The sequence below is a fragment of the Rhizopus microsporus genome, assembly GCF_002708625.1.
Source record: "Rhizopus microsporus ATCC 52813 unplaced genomic scaffold scaffold_4, whole genome shotgun sequence".
Taxonomy (NCBI): domain Eukaryota; kingdom Fungi; phylum Mucoromycota; class Mucoromycetes; order Mucorales; family Rhizopodaceae; genus Rhizopus; species Rhizopus microsporus.
The window spans coordinates 525,931-544,264 of record NW_019671919.1 but is presented as its reverse complement, the minus strand read 5'-3'; the positions used below and the strand labels follow the sequence as shown (position 1 = coordinate 544,264).

General features: G+C 38.7%; 7 protein-coding genes across 7 annotated transcripts in view; 5 read left to right on the top strand and 2 right to left on the bottom strand.

Annotated features, from left to right (window-relative positions):
• Window positions 1-422: 422 nt before the first annotated feature.
• RHIMIDRAFT_199404 (argininosuccinate synthase) lies at window positions 423-1,762 on the top strand (the record flags this gene model as incomplete). Its single annotated transcript, XM_023606371.1, has 3 exons — window positions 423-611; window positions 666-924; window positions 978-1,762. 3 exons carry the CDS (start codon window positions 423-425, stop codon window positions 1,760-1,762), a joined length of 1,233 nt encoding a protein of 410 aa, XP_023468355.1.
• Window positions 1,763-3,658: 1,896 nt separating this feature from the next.
• On the top strand, window positions 3,659-5,782 carry RHIMIDRAFT_275760 (TFP11-domain-containing protein). The gene has a single exon (XM_023612567.1). The coding sequence runs from the start codon at window positions 3,705-3,707 to the stop codon at window positions 5,742-5,744; it is 2,040 nt and encodes a 679-aa protein (XP_023468354.1). The 5' UTR covers window positions 3,659-3,704; the 3' UTR covers window positions 5,745-5,782.
• Window positions 5,783-5,814: 32 nt separating this feature from the next.
• Window positions 5,815-8,001, top strand: RHIMIDRAFT_290317 (CDC45-like protein; the record flags this gene model as incomplete). The annotated part of the gene is made up of 8 exons (XM_023613729.1): window positions 5,815-6,006; window positions 6,082-6,183; window positions 6,229-6,441; window positions 6,499-6,597; window positions 6,650-7,101; window positions 7,162-7,735; window positions 7,785-7,897; window positions 7,959-8,001. The coding sequence occupies exons 1-8, from the start codon at window positions 5,878-5,880 to the stop codon at window positions 7,999-8,001; spliced, it is 1,725 nt and encodes a 574-aa protein (XP_023468353.1). The 5' UTR covers window positions 5,815-5,877.
• Window positions 8,002-8,095: 94 nt separating this feature from the next.
• On the bottom strand, window positions 8,096-8,644 carry RHIMIDRAFT_182258 (uncharacterized protein; the record flags this gene model as incomplete). The annotated part of the gene is made up of 3 exons (XM_023605802.1): window positions 8,096-8,379; window positions 8,426-8,515; window positions 8,563-8,644. Coding segments are annotated over 3 exons (456 nt in total), but the record flags the coding sequence as incomplete, so codon positions are not given.
• A 2,062-nt stretch (window positions 8,645-10,706) lies between these two features.
• RHIMIDRAFT_290316 (uncharacterized protein) lies at window positions 10,707-12,017 on the top strand. Its single transcript, XM_023613728.1, has 3 exons — window positions 10,707-11,415; window positions 11,489-11,512; window positions 11,564-12,017. Exons 1-3 carry the CDS (start codon window positions 11,070-11,072, stop codon window positions 11,881-11,883), a joined length of 690 nt encoding a protein of 229 aa, XP_023468351.1. The 5' UTR covers window positions 10,707-11,069; the 3' UTR covers window positions 11,884-12,017.
• Window positions 12,018-12,067: 50 nt separating this feature from the next.
• On the top strand, window positions 12,068-17,285 carry RHIMIDRAFT_290315 (uncharacterized protein). The gene is made up of 16 exons (XM_023613727.1): window positions 12,068-12,243; window positions 12,293-12,474; window positions 12,520-12,608; window positions 12,661-12,734; window positions 12,785-12,810; window positions 12,880-13,056; window positions 13,107-13,166; window positions 13,219-13,386; window positions 13,447-13,662; window positions 13,715-13,891; window positions 13,949-14,343; window positions 14,408-15,117; window positions 15,185-16,283; window positions 16,341-16,444; window positions 16,505-16,606; window positions 16,660-17,285. Exons 1-16 carry the CDS (start codon window positions 12,074-12,076, stop codon window positions 17,237-17,239), a joined length of 4,329 nt encoding a protein of 1,442 aa, XP_023468350.1. The 5' UTR covers window positions 12,068-12,073; the 3' UTR covers window positions 17,240-17,285.
• RHIMIDRAFT_311893 (peptidyl-prolyl cis-trans isomerase D) overlaps window positions 17,262-18,334 on the bottom strand; it is a 1,635-nt gene continuing 562 nt past the window's right edge. The window contains exons 5-6 of the mRNA XM_023614765.1: window positions 17,931-18,312; window positions 17,262-17,870 (exon numbers count right to left, since the gene is read on the bottom strand). Of these exons, the coding sequence (XP_023468349.1) occupies window positions 17,353-17,870; window positions 17,931-18,312 (900 nt within the window). The 3' untranslated portion in view covers window positions 17,262-17,352. The remainder of the gene's footprint in view (window positions 17,871-17,930; window positions 18,313-18,334) is intronic.

The window sequence follows — 18,334 nt, the reverse complement described above, 5'->3', positions numbered from 1 at the left end:
TTTTTTTTCACAATGCGGACTTGCAATCTGTTATCAGAGAGATAAAAAAAATCTCTTTGCGGGGTGAACGGGGATAGGCTGAACACAAATGACTAAATATGGAACTCTGACTCATTTATGATACATACAGTATACACCTTAGCAAGATAATCACAAAAATATATTACAGAAAGGGAATCAATTAAGAAATAGTAAAGATAAATCCAAAAGAAAATAATGAGTACAAATGACGGAATGTGGACAAGAAGGATGATGTTTATGTATACATAAAGTGTGTTTAGGAAATGATCTCTTCATGTACTCTCTTTTGGTGCATACGTCGGTAGTTTAATTGATAAGGGTGATGTTTTCAAAGACAAACACACTATAAAAAGGTTTCGATTTTCATATCTTTGGCTTTTTATTCTTATTAATTATATAAAATGGTTGCTGATAAAGGAAAAGTACTTCTCGCTTACTCTGGTGGATTGGACACCTCTGTCATCTTGGCATGGCTGATCGAACAAGGTTATGAAACTATGGCTTACATTGCTGATGTGGGTCAAGAAGAAGACTTTGAAGCCATCAAGAAGAAGGCTCTTGCTGTAGGTGCTAGCAAAGTGTTTGTTGAGGTAATTCATATACATACAGTGGGATATCATGTATTTATTCTATATATTCTATAGGATCTTAAAGAAGAATTCGTAAAGACCCAAATCTTTCCAGCTATTCAAGCCAATGCTGTTTACGAATCCGTCTATCTCTTGGGTACATCCTTGGCTCGTCCTGTAATTGCCCGCAAACAAATTGAAATTGCTGCTCGTGAAGGCTGTCAATATGTTTCCCACGGTTGTACCGGAAAGGGTAACGACCAGGTTCGTTTCGAGTTGGCTTACTATGCCTTAAAGAATGATATTCAAGTCATTGCTCCTTGGAGATTACCCAGTAAGTGAATAGGTTTAAGCTGTATGTGATCTTATACTTATATATTTTATCAGTCTTTTTTGAACGCTTTGCTGGTCGTAGCGCTCTTTTAGACTTTGCTGCTGAGAAGGGTATCCATGTGAGTCAGACAAAGGCCAAGCCATGGTCAACCGATGAAAACTTGTTTCACATCTCCTATGAGGCTGGTATCCTAGAAGACCCTAATGTTACTCCTCCCAAGGAAATGTGGAAGCTCACGGTCGACCCAGAAGATGCTCCCGACAGACCTGAACGCATCACGATTACCTTTGAAAAGGGTATCCCTGTCAAGGTCGTCAATCACAACGACGGTCATGAAGAAACTGAACCTGTCAAGCTCTTTACCTACCTCAACACAGTCGCCCGTCGTAACGGAATTGGTCGTATTGATATTGTCGAGTCTCGATTTATTGGTGTCAAGTCGCGTGGATGCTACGAAACCCCTGGTGGAACCATTCTTCGTACAGCTCACCAAGATCTCGAAGGACTCACTCTGGATGGTCATTTGCGTGCTTATCGTGATCAAAACATTACTATTCCTTATGGTCGCGCTCTTTACAACGGCCAATACTTTTCACCTGAATGCGACTTTTTGAGTAAAGCAATTCCTTTGACACAAGTCAATGTGACAGGTGATGTCAAGTTGAAGCTCTATAAAGGTAATACCATTGTCGAAGGTCGTATCGCTCGTGGACCTGGTGCCAGATTATACGATATGCAAGAATCATCTATGGATGAACAAGGTGGTTATAACCCTGAAGATGCTAATGGTTTCATCAAGTGTCATGCTATTCGTCTCAAGAAGTGGACTCCCCAATAATAATATATGCATATATACATATCCCCTCATTTTTGTGTTGATAGAGTAAAATAATAAAAAGAACCCCTTTTGTGTATACATTAAAGCTGTTTCATTTCATAAACTGAAGCACCCAGTCACCTTAGAAAACATAGCCTATCTCCTAGCTTTTGTGCTATTTCAAACCCCAATCTTTACAAGTATATTTGAATAATATAGAAATCAAAGTCTCTTGGTATTTTTTAGATGTCAAAATACTGATATATTCATTCTGACCCATAATACCATCTATTACCATCAAAGGTCCAAAGCTTCCAGCCCAAAAGTAGCCCCAAACCATAACACCATCATCATCCCACTTCACATTTGGAACAATATGCTCCATCTGGTGCCGCTCTCCATAACTCTGGCGCCTCCAACAGCGCCAGTGATGGAAAAAGGGTATTCATCAGACCATATCACGCTCTTAGGCCCAATGTAGCCCTTTTCTTCATGCGTTGCTCACATAAGTGAGGCTCATGAGCTGTAAAGAGAGGCTGTGTCTTTGTGGACGTGGATACCCTATACTTCAACTCCAATTTCAGCTGTTCATATATTGTAAATGAGTTCCTTCTTATAATACGCTCCAAGTGTCTGGCTATCCGTTCATCAATTTTTTAGACATGCCTTGGTGCTTTTGAGATAATGGACAACCTCTGTTCTTTATTCTTTCTATTATATTTTGTACAGTTGACTTCGCCACTACCAACGATACTTGAAACATTCTAAAGGAATACCATAGCATATATGTATTTGACGTTGGTGTAGCTATATTTTTATAATGCTTTCTTTTCAAGTACAATCAAGGTAGGCCAGTGCTTTTTGTTACAAGCTTCAATATCGCCAAAGCTCTTTGAAACAATTTGGAATAAGTCTCTATCAGCTAACTAAGGTCTTTTGTTGAAAATCGCTATTGAAGAATATTAGCCAATAAAACGTCATCATTTGCATAACTGACTGTTAACGCTTTAAAGAATTTTTGACCTGCCTCTTTTTTCCCCTTTTTTTCTTTTTCTTTTCTTTACAGATACTCCTTGCTTCTTTTCTCCCTGCAAGGATGCTTTGGCCTTGACTCTGTTCATCCTTTAGAGGACTGAACACGCTCTTTGTTCACACTGTAATCTCAGTACGGTCATGTTGGTGATTCAAGTGACTTGCAGATTTCTGAGCTGGCTACACTTGTGTGATTAACCGCTTTGCCCGTTATCTGTGAACAGAGAAGCGCTCTCTAAGTGTGGCTACTCGAATAAATGCTTATGCTGTTATCAGGCGGTACCGAACCAAAAGCCATTTTAGATAGTTTGCTGAGTCAAGGCCATCTTCTGAGCTTACGAGACGATTGGTAGACGAGGTTGGGAGCCTATTGATAGCCATCTATTGGCAGTCTATCAATTCAAATTTGTTTGGGGGTTTTTCAACTTGTACTTTCTAGGTTTTTCAAATGTATAAGTTCAGTCTTGATACATCACTCCTTTTTACAAGGTATATGCACCATTGACATTCAGTGTATATCTTTCTTTTTTTGGGATCATATATACTCTTACCTTCCCGTGGTTGATCCTGTTAGTCAAGCCTTTATTGTCTTGAGAACTGAAAGGAGTACGCTTTTATTGTAAACAAATGTAAATGAAAAAATAAGTTTGATATCTTTTTAAAACACGTAAAATGACTTGAGGAACTTAATATATGACTCTATTCAAATGAGAAATTTTGAGCACGATCTCTTTTACTATTTACCTGTAGCATCTTGTAATAGTATCAACTCACTTCTTTTATGAGCATCGTAACTTGAGTCTGTGAATTTTGTCAAACTGAGGAAAAAAAAAACTATTTTAAATAGCGAAAAACTGTCAGCATCACTTTTTTTTAATTCTGCGGCATTATTTAATTCTTTTTACATATATACCCAAAAAAGCGTCTTTTTATGATGGGAAGAAGAAAACATTACATGGACGATGGTGATGATTCTTCTGATGAAGAAGGAGGAAGAATAAGCTTTGATATTACAGAAAACGATCTCATGGAAGAAATGGAAGGATTTTCTGGATTTCGTCGAAAACGAAGGCACACAGACGATAGCGATGAAGAAGAAGAAGAAGATAACGCACGCATCAGTTTAGGATTCGGTACTTCTTTTCAACCTGCCAAACAAACATCACAACCACAAACACCTAAGAATGACAAACCCATCAAGTCAAGATCGGCTACTCCAGCACCTGATCCCGGCTTTGCCGAATTCAACAAGCATTCTAAAGGTGTTGCTCTAAAAATGCTCGAAAAGATGGGTTGGAAAATGGGCCAAGGTCTTGGTGCCTCTGGTGAAGGTATTGTGAACCCTATAGAAGTAAAGCAACGACCGAAAGGTATGGGCTTGCAGTTCAGAGGGTTTGATGAACGTACGGACCAAACAAAGGTCGAAGCCAAGTTGAAAAAGGGTGAGCCACTGTCTGACGAAGAAGAACTAAAACCCAAACGAGAAGCTTGGAAGAGTCAGAGGAAGCGAAAGCCAAAGGCAGTTTACAAGACGGCAGCAGAGGTTGTTGCCGAAATACAACAACAACAACAACAACCATTAACATCACAAAAGGTGTTGGATATGACAGGACCAGGAATTCGAGAAATTTCGTTAGCAGATATCAAGAGATCAGATTCTCCCACCCTAATGGAAACAACGACTCGATTGCCAGAACTAAGACATAATTTGCGTCTGATTGTGGATCTGGCAAGATCAGACCTGGAAAATCTGTCTCGAGAGAAACAGACGACGTCGTTCAAGATGACAGCGCTCAAAGATGAGTTAGATGCAATTGGAAAAAGTATGGATAGCAATAGAGAAAGATTTAGAAAACTAGAAAAGATCAAGGAAATAGCTTCTGATCTAGAAAGGATTAGCAAGGATGCCTTGGCAACAGGAGCTTATGAAGCAGCAAGTATCACGGCATTATTTGGAGAAAAGTTTGATATATTGGAAAAAGAGTTTTCACTAGAAATCAAAGAGATGAACTTGGATGCACTTGTTGTGTCTGTGTGGGCACCCATTTTAAAATATCGAACAGTTCATTGGAATGTCCTGGATGACCCTTCCTGGGGCATAAGCGATTTCAAACGCTGGAAGAGATTATTACCTAGCAACGATGACGATGAATCAGAGTGGAGCTGGACAAGGAATGGAAGAGTACCAAAACAAAAACTTATTTGCACTCCTTTTGAGACAATGATGAATACTGTCTGGCTTTCCAAGGTCCGCAGTACGATCAATAATCAATGGGATATACATGATCCTGAACCGCTTGTTCAGCTCATGAGTGAATGGGAGCCGGTGCTACCAAGGTTTATATTTGAAAACATCATTCAGCAATTGATATTACCCAAGATTGTCCAAGCTGTTCAAGACTGGAATCCACGAACAGATGAAGTGATGATACATACGTGGATACACCCCTGGCTGCCCATATTAAAGGCATGGCGACTAGCTGACTTGTTTACAACCATACGTCAAAAGATGGCCATTGTGCTAAGGCAGTGGCATCCCTCAGATGAATCAGCGCTGCATATCATCTTACCTTGGAAGGATATCTGGACGAGTGAACAAACTGAACAGTTTGTCCTCAGGTCCATTCTACCGAAACTGACAAATACATTAAGAGACGAGTTCGAAGTAAACCCAAGGAATCAGGAACTAGATTCACTCGTCTGGTGTTTGGCTTGGAAAGACATGCTGTCGCAAACAGTCCTAGGGCAGTTGTTAGAGAACGAATTCTTCAATAAATGGCTACATGTGCTCTTTCAGTGGCTCTCCTTGGACATAACTCAAGTGAATTATGACGAAATCAGAACATGGTATCTCTGGTGGAGACAACTCTTTGACTCATACGGTCTTAATACGAATAGACATGTCATGAAGGGCTTCAAGGATGGTTTGGATCTGATGAACAGAGCACTGAATGATGAACTTGGTATATAAATTTTAAACACAGAATAAAAAAAAAAGTTAGCCACGCGCTTGCGCGAATATAGAAAAAAAAAAAAAAGGACCGCGTTTTAAACAACTTGTCTTTTTCTTACATTCACATCAAAAAAGTCAATCAGCTCCATTGATGGTCAGGATCACAGCCAACTTGTATGAAGAGGCATATGACTACATTAGACAAGATTCAGCACATGGGAATTGTGTCATGCTTGTTGCTGCTGATGTCGATTCCCTTTGTGCAGCACTCATGCTCCAAGTAAAGAAAAGAAAGAAAAGAAAAAGAAAAAATAAACACATTCTCCTCCCCTTTTGCTCATGATTAGCATGTTAGAATTTATTGAAAAAGGACATGATCGCCCATAAACTTGTACCCGTGTCAGGGTATCGAGATCTCGAACGTGCAAAAGAGCAGATAATAGAAAAGGACGAAGATGTAAGGATTGAAATAAGGAAAACAAAAACTCATAATAATGTATAGCTGGTGTCGATAATTATGATCAACTGTGGAGGATTGATTGATGTTAAGGAGTTTTTTGACATTGAAAGTTATACCAAAATATACGTATTCGATAGTCACAGACCACTGAAGCTGGAAAATATTCATCATAACAACATAAACGTGTGTGTATTTGACGATGATAGAGAAACAGAAAAGCTTGAAAAGGTTCTGGAGGCATTTGAATCACTAACGGTAAAGTGAAGCAGCATTTAAACAAAACGAGGAGCGTAATACCAACTATGGTTATAGTATAATTCAGAGGATAATTCAGAAAACATGGATTCTGACAGCTCGGATGAATTATTAGAGAATACAAGGTCGAAACGTAGAAGACTAGATGAGGATCAAGTACGACTATGACATGTCTATGCTTTACATTCAATAACCCTTTTGTATGTAGGATCTGTCGAGATCAGCACGAATAAAAAAAAGAGCGCAGAGTAATTTACTAATGAACTATTACACACAAGGGGCCTATCACGCCAATTCGACAGCAGGGATTGTTTATGATTTGGCAACTAAGCTCTCCAAAACAGACAATGATATGCTATGGCTTGCTATCATTGGTGTTACATCACAGTACCTGCATGAGAAAATAGATACCACAGAATATATCAGAAGTGTCAGAGTATTTAGAGATGATACAGCCCGGTTAAATTTAAGTACAGATGAAGAAATGGCCGTAATCAATAATGAAGGAGAAATTAGAATAGAAGATGAATATCGATTCATGTTCTTTCGACATTGGAGTTTGTATGAAAGCATGTACTATTCTAGTTATGTTGTTAGCAAATTAGGTCTGTGGAACCCAGAAGGTGACAAAAATTTGAATAGACTTCTTGCTCAAATGGGGTAACGAAAGAGGGAGATAGAAACTTATCAACACATATCACTCACATTTCTTTAATACAGCTTCCGTTTAGAGCAATGTAAACAGATATATACCCACATGGATGTAGATTTAAAAGATAGGCTTAGAACAAAAATAGAAGAAATATCACCACGATTTGGCCTGACAGAACTCTGCTACCCAAGTTTTACACGCGGCTATGATCGAAAATGTGTATTATCAGCTGCAGACATTGTCTATGCAATCTCAGCCCTATTAGAAACAAGTCCTACGACGGCCGTCCATTTTGGCGCTGAAGGTACATGGACAGAGAACAGAGACTGGAGAGATATGCTTGCGAATGATGCTGCCGATGATGCAACCAATGAGAAACGTCGGTGGTGGGTCAAAAACTTTTATAAAGCCTATGATGCTCTCGGTAAGCAATCTTCAGAGATGGTCCTACATGGCATAAGGATCTGTATGGAAACGCAACAGGCCATCGCAAGACAAGTATTTGCGGCCATCAGTAAACGGTTGATCAAGAAACACAATAATTGTTGGATCATGGTTGTCGATGGTGGGCCTGATTTACCTGTGTTTGGACATCAATTGACTCTCTTCAGAATGGGATTGTTCGCATTAGATATACTTAGGGTACACTACAAGATAAATATCTCAAAGCGCGTACTAATCTCTTTTTAAGACAACAAGCGCAAGGCTTAAACCACTTATAGTAACATCGCTGGACGAAGTACATAATGTCTATATATTTACTTCCATGGTAGCAGCGCCCGCATTTGGAGAAACAAGACGAAAGTAAGTGCATCTTCTCTAACGAGAGCTCATAACTAATCGCTGAATAGCAAATTTCCTTTAGCATTTCAGAAATTGGAAGAGAAGGGACTATTTGTAATAGATAGCTTTGATCTTTCATCATTTGAACTGAAAAGAGATGCATTCGTGAACGCGATTAAAGAAATAAAATACGAGTAATATTTATTCTGCCTTTAAAGCCTTCTCAGCCTTCTTGATCGATCCTTTGTCTGTCTTGGGCTGTTTCTTTTCGCTTACTAAGCCAAAAGGTGCTTCAATTCTAAATGGACGTCTCAAATCACCTGTGGCCTTAGCGCCCCAGATGTGAAGACGTGCTTCTTTTGTCATCAAAAAGGTCTTGAAGCCGAGAATGGATTGAACCAATAAAGGTTGAATGTAGCCAAATTTAAGATGAATGAAGGCGATGAGGGCGATGCCAACAAATGATTGCTTCATTGACTTTTTAACTTCATTAATGTCGTATTCTAATCAAAGTTAGTTTCGTCAAAAACTTGTACAATATATAATTACCCATCACTGTCGTATTCACCAGCTGATCTGGTGTCTCGGTTCCATCCCAACTTTGGGCAGCAGGTTCAACATACTTTAATATGGTTTGGTCTATTAAAAGTTAGTTGTGTATACATACTTGCTTGATAATAGCTTACCATTCTTATTCTTGATGACATAGATCAAGTAAAAATGAAGACCGAGAATTACGAATTGAGCAAACAAGTAAAGAAAACGAAGAGATTGAACATGATTATCGAGATGTAGAAACTTGGATAATTGTTGAAAGAATATAAAGGAACCAATACCAAAGTAAGGTGAATTTAAAAACTTGACAACTTTTGACATTACAAAATATATAAAGAGAGGAGGGAACTGGGGGCGAAATGAAGGCAAATGACAATTGAAATGGGGTGTCAATAGTGGCACATTTTCTTGTTGTATAAAAACGAATATTTAACCTCAGGCAACCGCCTTTAGATAATCCTGCCAATTCCTTTACTATTTTCTCCTTCATCTTGTTCAACCTTTAACAGCAAAAATAAGATAATCTTAAATTTAAAATAATTGTCTCAGAAAAGTAAACAACAATAGATCATTTGTCTATCATGAAAAACTAAATAAAGTAAAGATATTCGTTTAAAGGAACAAATTTAAGTTTTATCTATTTCACAATGACAACCGTGTAAATGGGGCACACTTAAGTCACCACGGAAATGAGATATAGGATCCCAAGGGCCAATCAAAGTGGCTGTGCGATGACACCCTCACCACCAAAGGCTCCTCCTCTCGTCACAGATAGATGCCTTGATAAGATTTTGTAACCTGATTCAATATATGTTATCAGGATTGAACGAATGCTTATAGCTGCATTGACATTCCTTTGTCAGACCTGTTATTATTCTCATTAGGGCTATTTTCGCTTGTTTTATGGACAAGTACTTACAATGTCTTGACCATTACCAGCTGGACACAGTTTGCATTGTTTCAACTGGTAAATGACAGGCGGGAAACCTATAGGCATAGCTTAGCATCAATCAAACTTAATTCCATATATTATACGACTTACTGCTTGGCTTTCTTTCTAAACACTCTGAAGTTTGGCAGATGACATGATTGCCATTGTCCAAGCAATGCTATGCAACATTCTTTTGTCCTTTTAGCCACAATCTTCTTTTTCCTGTGCTCCATACTTTTGGCCCAACTTCCTATGACATTTGTAATAAGTAATACTTGTTCGAAATTCATTGGCAGGGATAACAATTGCTTTTTTTGCCAGTGCCCTTTGTGTCCTCTGTGTATAAACGAGATCATTAGCACGTATGATTAGTTAAAGGTTTCATATTAGTATACCTTTATTGGTATAGGTGTATACCCCTTCTTCGTTCCTGATTAGCCTGCATCGTCATATACAATCGCTGTTCTTCTGCCATCATCAGCCTGATTTGTTTGATTGCTCTTTTTAAAGGATCTTCTTGCTTTCTGCCTTGTTTTTGTGCCTGTCCTATGCGCCAGCGTGCAAGGGGCTCCAAGAGAGGTTTTTGCCAGCACAAGTTGGCACATGTAATCGCCTGTAATTTGTTGATTACTATACAAATATCCTTTTGTTTCACGATGCCTGTATCCCTTCATAAAGCAAAATATTCTATACATTGCAAGAGTTAAGCACGGTAACATGAATCACAGAACTACTTGCTTTTTGCGATATTTGGATAGTACTTGCAAATAATCTGGGATTGAACTGCTGTTCCTACTGTCTAAACTCGATATTTCATTGTACTCTTTATTGTTTTGATTTAAAAAGGAGGATACCTTACACTTCTGAGTAAGGTAGCTTTTATCAGGCTGTAATGAAATGCCTTCTAGCGAAGATTCAACTTGTGTTTTTTTTTGTCTTTTAGACTTGGGTGTGGAAGAGGCTGGTGTTGATTTTTTGGCTATATTGAAATTGAGCTTCAGAGGGAAGTGATTCAATGTCGTGGATCACTTACGTGGCATTTGGTTAAATAAAAGAAGAGAAAAGCAAATTCAACAACTTTAACAACAGTATTTGTGTTATTGTTGTTAAATGTGAAGTTAATTAATCATTGCTGATATATGAAAGTAGTAACAACAATTGCATTTTGACGACAAATCAAAAGATTTTCCTTTGCTATACCAGAAACAGCAACTATCTCACGGTACTTTGCTTATATTAACTCGTGGTAGTGGTCATGCAGGCTTTGTCATCCCTTTCACTTCTTTTTACTGCTATCCAAGTAACTTTGGGTACCTTATTGTTGTCTTTATTGGAGAATTAAAAAAGATGAAACGAGAAGTTTGATAAACTTCATGATGAAATGAACTTTAAATATGAACGAATTATCATCATTGATACCACTAAATATTGTAGTTTGTTCTTAATACCCTTATCCATATTTGGCCGGAGAACCTTTGACTTTCACTGGAAACATAGCAAGAAACAATACTACTTACAAGGGCATGATGGCCGCACTAAAGGGTTTGATGTATGAGAGAGCAAAGAGTGTTATTTACTCAGAAGCTTTTATAACTCCAAAAAACTATTGGTGAGCATACAGAGCTCATGATGTACCTTTTGAATTATCTTAAATATAACAAGTTCATACATTGATCTGCTGCTTACTAGCTGTATATTTTTACCAACATGGAATGCAGTATCTACGTGGAAAGCTGGTACAACCAACTAAAAACAAGCTACTTACAAAGAAAGAAAAATAGAAAGCTGGATCGCTTAACCTTTATCTTGGTTGATAATGTTCATACCGATTTTATCCACAACACCACAAGGATGGCTGCTAATATCGAACGTATGAGCTCAAAGACTAGAGAGGCAAGAGAGAAAACGAATGCAGCAGAAGAAATCAATGAGCTGTCATTAGAAGATGTGGTGCAGAAAGTGTATATTGATGAAGAAGCTTGTTATATTGTCAAGTCTCTCACGACAGAAGTTGTATACGATATATCAACTAAGCAAGGAATGATGACTGCATGTAACTGTATAGACTTTCAACGAAATAATAGTGTCTATAATCATATGCATTTGGTTTATCGCTTCGATAAAAGCTGTGTGGTTTACAGCCAAGATAGGTTATCACAATAGTAATAAGAGAAATGCTACAGTGTACTTATATTACATAGGAATTGACTCTAGCTTGAGAATTCATACTATGGGTGGGACAGCACTCATCCATAATACTGTAGAGAATGATCATAGTGAAGCAATTGCTGAAAGCTCTGATGTGCTTCAATCAGAAGTACCATCTGAAGCTGGAAGTAGAACAGATGTGTTGACAAGCACCACGAATGTATGCAGACAGGCTTTAGAAAGTCGTATACATTTAACTTCTGAAAATAACAACAGACTGTTACAAATATATAATGAATTAAGACAGTTGTTGTCAGTTAATGAAGAGATGCAGCTTCCACCAAATATAAATATGCAAACACAAAGAAGATAAAGCATAAAAGTTCAGAAAGGGGGGGGGCAAAATAAGTAAATCCGTATAAATGTGTAACGTCATAATGAGCCAATCATCTTGATAGCGCTTTTTTTCTCACAATGCACACACACGCATAGTGTGTGTTTATATGCGTCATGTTTCCCCTTTTTTTTGCCTTTTTCTTTTTCTTTTTCTTTTCTTTAAAAAAATGTCTTTTCCGAGAGATTCTTCCAATGCTTCATTAAGCAATAATACTAGTCACTTTAGCTTATACGCGGAATCATCTTCTACTCGTTCTGCTGACTCTCCTAGTTTACCACGTAAACACTCGGATAGCACTTGCTCAGAACCAACGTTTTCCTTTGTTCCTCTTAGAGCGTAAATCAAATCTATCACATTTACGATATATAATAACATTTTAATAAAGTAGTCATAGTCATCATCATTCTCGTCAAAGTAGCCTAAATCAAACTGTCGTCCAACGTGACAAGAGTGCTGACAGCAATGACCCGTTTAGACTAATAAGGATGGCACCTAACATCATCAAGATGAGAAAGGGAAGTGTACTAGCTAGAAATACGATATTGAAGATGGATCATTTCTCGAGTGGTAAATGATAATATCATACAGTTCTTATCTTATTCTCCATCTTAGGAACCAATACCAATCTCGACTTTCATCTCCAGGGCGCACCTAATTTTCGTGTAGCAGACCTTAATGTCTATGGTGTTGCTCAACCGACGGTAAAACTGATAATTATAGCCCCTATATTCTCTTATCGTTTCTATTTGATAGGTAATTGGCTTATCTACCATACTGGCTATATTGAATTGTCATCCAAAGAGTTCAAACTCAGTGTCTTGCACATGGTAAGTAATGGCACTATCTCTTTCTCTAATATTGACCATCTACCACACAGGTTTTCAACTCGTGAGGAGCCCTTGGGTAATATCCAAATAATAATATATACATTGTATCATCTCATTTACATCTACATATGCATATTATATATAGTCTATTTGAATGGGATACCCTATGTATTACGTGAATTTGCAGACCCATTACAAAACATGCGCGCATTTCTCGGAATAAACTCTGTTCGATTAGAGAAGGTAGAGGAAAGACTAAAATCAGATGTCATTAAGGAATCAAGAACTTTGGGTGGATTGATTCTCGTCCATCAAGAACTACGTAAGTTTGATATTTTATTAAACAACAAGATAACTCAAATAATTCAAAAGCGGACGGAACAATCGTACCGTGCTACATTGCTGCCGATAAAGTTCAGACACCAAAAGAAGGTACAGGACAAGGGTTTAAGGATGCGGCGTGAATTAAAACTGTGTGTGATAGTGTTCCAAGAATTTCAACAACAAGGATTTAGATTAAAGTATTTTCGTATTCCAATCTCGCCTGAACAAGCACCAGAGGATAACTACTTTGATGAATATATTCATGTCATACGCAATTTAGAGCCAACGGATCCACTCATCTTTAATTGTGGTATAGGAGCCGTAAGAAGTAAGTCTTGTAAATAGTAGCACTGTTTGATGACTCATCTTTTTTTTTTTTTTGCAAAAGCAACGGTTGGTGTTATTATCGGACAGATAATCAGACGTACTCAACTGATCGAAAGAGGCCATCCGGATCCATTTCCTATCTCGGGTTGGAGTTATACTGATCCAGGTAGCCCATCAGACAGCATCAACAGATTTGTGGTGAAAGAATTAGAAGAGGCAGATCATTTAAATGCTAAAAATAATGCATTACTTCGGCTGATTCTCTTGCTTGAACAAGGTAAGTAAACTTGTGAGCTCCACCTATTTATATATATATTTACTCTTATTAGCTCTCAACTCTAAGCTGACATCCCATTCAGCTATACAGTGGGTAATGCAAAGGGGGTCACTGATTGAAAATTTGAAAGAAGCAGTGATGGGTAACTATCAGTCCATAGTATCATTAACAGCATTGCTTGAAAGTGGCGTATACAGTAAAAGGTTACTAGATACTATCATTAATAAATGTAAGTCTATACCATGTCTATATATTCTTGCTCATACTTTCTCTCTATTCCCTTAAGCGGACGATGTTGTCAACCTAAGAGAGGATATCCTAATGAACCGCATACGTCAAATCACAGAGGTATCATCTGCAAACTATAACGAGAGCAACTATCTGTCCAAGGCCTTAAATGGTTTACAACGATACTTCTTTTTACTCTGCTTTACTGCATATGTTAATGAATCGCCCAATACCAAGTTTGAGCAACGATTCTCAACCTGGGTAAGAGCTAGAACAGAAGTATGGGCCATGCTTCAAAACATGCGTCGAAAAGGTCCTCGTCTTTATTTCTTTCGCCCTGTGGAAGATCTGCATCAATTAGCCACACATCATCAAAAGAAAGTGAGTACAGGCATGTTTGATATGGTAGCCGCGGATGATACGACGATAGAAATGGAAAACGTTGTGATTAATGTGAGTTCCTTCTATATTTATATAACCCAAGATGACTCACTTTTCTTTTTATTTTTAAAAAAAGGCAAGAACAGGTCTAGTCTTAACATCACAAACCATTCTTAAAGTTGACTTTTGGCACTACGGATATCTCAAGGACGCGTCTCAAAATCAAGAAAGACATCATCGCTTCGTTATTGACGGAGCGTCCAACTTCAGAAGAGTTGAAAACACACACGTTTATGGAGTTGCTCAACCTACAGTCAATGGATTACGGCAAGTAATTCGAAATCTGCTCAACTCAAGCGAACGCATACTGTGGATCAATCTACGAGAGGAACCCATCATTTACATCAACGGCATACCCTATGTGCTACGAGATCGAGCCTTTACCCTGAGGAATTTGCGAGCCTACAAAGGAATCACTGGTTCACGTATGGAACAGCTTGAGGAAAGACTGAAGGAAGATGTGATTAAAGAGGTGATGCAATGTGGTGGTAGGATCTTACTGCATGGAGAAGATAGTAACGGAAATGTCTTGTCTTCCTGGGAGGATGTTGATATTCAGGATATCATGACAGTACGTGAGGTCATGGAGTTTGCTGCACTCGAAGTCAGGCAGACCTATGACTCTTCAGACGATGATAGCGACAATACCAAGCAACCAGCCGTCAGTCACATCTTGGAGTATTACCGTGTACCGATCACTGCAGAAAAGGCACCAGAATGGAGAGACATTGACGACTTGCAAGCTCTCGTAGCAGGTGTTGATCATTCAAAGACGGCGATTATCATGTAATATTTTATTTCGGTCAGCTAAAGTTCTAAATTAACCACTCTTCTTTTTTTTTTCTCAATATAGGAATGATCAAGTGGGTTTGGGAAGATCTACAACGGGTACGATCATCGCTACCTTGCTCACTCGTTGGATCCGTCCCAAGACACAACAAGTAGTGCGATCTCCTTCCTATTACCCTAATTATCAAATCATCAACAGTTTGCTAAGAGTTATCAAGCGTGGATTGGAGAATAAGCAAATTGTTGATTACACGATGGATCAATGCTCTATTGGTGCTCGTCAGTTGCGCGATATTATCGAATCAGCACGTGTACAGGCTGAAAAAGAAAAGGAAGAAGATCCTAACCAGTTCAAACGAACGGTAAAGCGAGGCATTACGGCACTTGAAAGGTACTTTTTATTCATCTGCTTTCAAGCTTATCTGGATGGTACTTCACCCTCTCTTGTGAACGAAACGGAGAGCTTCAGTCATTGGATGGAGCGTCATCCTGAATTAAACACCATCCTGGACGATTTACTGCACGCCAGTGAAGAGGAACAGTTTAGGTCACTCATGCCAGTGGAAAAATCATTGACTGGAGATGGCATAGCGCTGTCAAGCGAGGTCATGAGTGTCGTCAGCCGTCGACACGGTCAAGTCTTGGCTCAACAGACCATCCTGAAGCATGATGCATTTCCTGGTTGTCAAAAGATGAGCCTTAAAGAGAAGATCCCTGGAGCTTACAACTTTAGACGTGTCGAGATCAGTAAAATCAAGTCAGCTGTCAAGTACGGGGGTATGGCTGCTACTGTCGGCGGATTAGCAGCAGACATGGAGCGTAGTGATGAAGATCCCCTGACCGCTCCTTTTATTTGTGGATGTGCTATGCCAAATAAGGATGCTGTCAAATCCATCTTGAAGGCGATGCAAGCGGGCCCAGGAGGTAAACGACGAGTGTTATGGACCTGCTTACGTGAAGAACCTGTAATCTATGTCAATAAGAACCCATATGTCTTGCGGCTCTTTATAGATCCTCTGAAGAATCTGGAAACAACGGGTATCTCAAAAGAACGGGTTGAGAGCATGGAAGACCAGATGAAGTATGAAGTATTGCAAGAGCTCAAGGAGTACGATGGCAGAATATTGCTTCATGATGAGGAAGCTGGAAGCTTCAATTTGATGGTAAAAGCCCAGACAATAGAATCATACGTAGCTTGGTTTATTAAGTTTGTTTTATAGCCTGTTTGGGAGACAGTACCTCCAGAGGAAGTAGAAACCCCCGGAGAAGTATTTGCATCTATTCGTGCAGAAGGATACCAAGTGGATTATCTTCGAATTCCAATGTAAGCTTAAAAAATCTACTCAATATGCACCTTGGCTTATTTTGCATGCAATGACTATAGAACAGATGAACAAGCACCTATACCTGATGTATTTGATCAATTGATACAGAGAATGCAAGAAGCAAATCAAGGATATGATATCATGTTCAACTGTCAAATGGGGTAAAAAAGAAGGAATATTAAACTGTCAAAGTGTACTGATTAACTTTTGATAGACGTGGTCGCACTACAACAGGCATGGTTGTAGCATCTTTGTTGTCCATGATATTAAGTAACGACGCTATTGGGGATATGACGGACTCGTTCATGGTTGATAGTAGCAGTAATGTCAACACCATCATGTTTTCTTTACAGTCAGATGAAGAAATAGACGAATCATACGAAGAAAGAGAACGTTTTGAGAATGGCGAATACAGAATCATCTTACAGCTTGTTAGTGTACTCAGTTATGGTAAATTAGCCAAACGACTCACAGACCAAGCGATCAATATGTGCGACCATATGCAAAATCTGAGAAAAGCTATCTATGACTACAAATTGCGATTGGAGACCATGACTGACCATGGATCTAAGAAATGGAAATCCGTTCATGAAGTGGCCATGAACTATCTCGTGCGTTACTTTTACTTGATTGTCTTTACGAATTATCTCTTGGAAGAAATGGGCTCTATCAAGGGCGAAGAAGACGATAGTTCTTTCAAGGAAGCAAAGAAATTGACTACCTTCAAAGAATGGTTGAAGAATCGTAGAGAAATTGTAAATATCATCTCTTTACAATCCTTTGATCTATGCTAGATTTTGATGATTCCAAGCATAAGAATAAAATAAAATTGTGTACAGCTTTGATTGTATGAAAATAAATATTGTTTATTATTATTGTAATCTAGTGACAAATCACATGTATTGGCTTAGGCAAAGAGTTTTGCATAGGCATTCTTTTCCTTTTGCTTTTTAGCAGCCAATTTAGATTTAGCATTGGTAAGTTCTCTCTTGATACCAGCATCCTCTGGATCTTGCTCATGTGCCTTTTCGAAATCTTCAATTGCGCCTTCAAAGTCCTTTGTGTTGACCTTGGCCATACCACGACGGAAGTAAGCCTTGGTGATGTCTGTCTTCTTCAAGTACTTGGGATCATACTCCAACACTGTTGTTGTCACCTTGATACAGTCACTATTGTTACCAAGCTTGAGAGCACACATTGCTCTGTTAAGATAACAGGGAATTCTGACACCTGCAAACTTCTCACGAAGCTCTTCAGGATCTGTGTCATCAAATGCAGGCTTTTCGTTAAGATAGCGGATAGCTTTGATGTATTTCTTTGAGGCGTTCTCATGGTCACCCTTCTTGAAGTATGTGTTGCCAATATCTTTGAGCTTACTGGCAATTTCTAAAACATCGTTGGGTTCCTTTGAACCTTCATAATCATCTAGAGATCAACTGTTGTTAGTCTTAAAGTATTGTTACAGACCCTTCTCTTTTTTTTTACCTGGATATTCTTCATAGTTGTCTCCATCAGCATTTTCAGGAATACCATCGTCTTCTCCTTCGGCAAGCTCGCCACAGTTGACAATCACAGCATCCTTCACAGGTTTATCCGAGACAGTTTCTAAATTTTCCAAAGTACGGACCACGCCTTTACCTTTCAGAACTTTACCAAACACGACATGCTTGCCATCTAAATGTGGGGTAGGAACAGTTGTAATAAAGAATTGAGATCCATTTGTTCCAGGGCCAGCGTTTGCCATGGACAACAAGAATGGTTTGTCGTGCTTTAGTTCAAAGTTTTCATCTTCAAACTTTTCACCATAAATAGATTCACCGCCCGTACCGTTACCAGCTGTAAAATCACCACCTTGAACCATAAAATTCTGTTTTTTTTTTTTTTTTTTT

Coding starts and splice junctions, on each gene's coding strand:
- RHIMIDRAFT_275760 (XM_023612567.1), top strand. CDS start 3,705: ATGATGGGAAGAAGAAAACATTACATGGACGATGGTGATGATTCTTCT.
- RHIMIDRAFT_290316 (XM_023613728.1), top strand. CDS start 11,070: ATGGAATGCAGTATCTACGTGGAAAGCTGGTACAACCAACTAAAAACA. Junction 11,416..11,488: donor GCAAGGAATGATGACTGCAT/GTAACTGTATAG, acceptor CTTCGATAAAAG/CTGTGTGGTTTACAGCCAAG. Junction 11,513..11,563: donor GTGGTTTACAGCCAAGATAG/GTTATCACAATA, acceptor TATATTACATAG/GAATTGACTCTAGCTTGAGA.
- RHIMIDRAFT_290315 (XM_023613727.1), top strand. CDS start 12,074: ATGTCTTTTCCGAGAGATTCTTCCAATGCTTCATTAAGCAATAATACT. Junction 12,735..12,784: donor AACTCAGTGTCTTGCACATG/GTAAGTAATGGC, acceptor TCTACCACACAG/GTTTTCAACTCGTGAGGAGC. Junction 16,284..16,340: donor CTGGAAGCTTCAATTTGATG/GTAAAAGCCCAG, acceptor TTTGTTTTATAG/CCTGTTTGGGAGACAGTACC.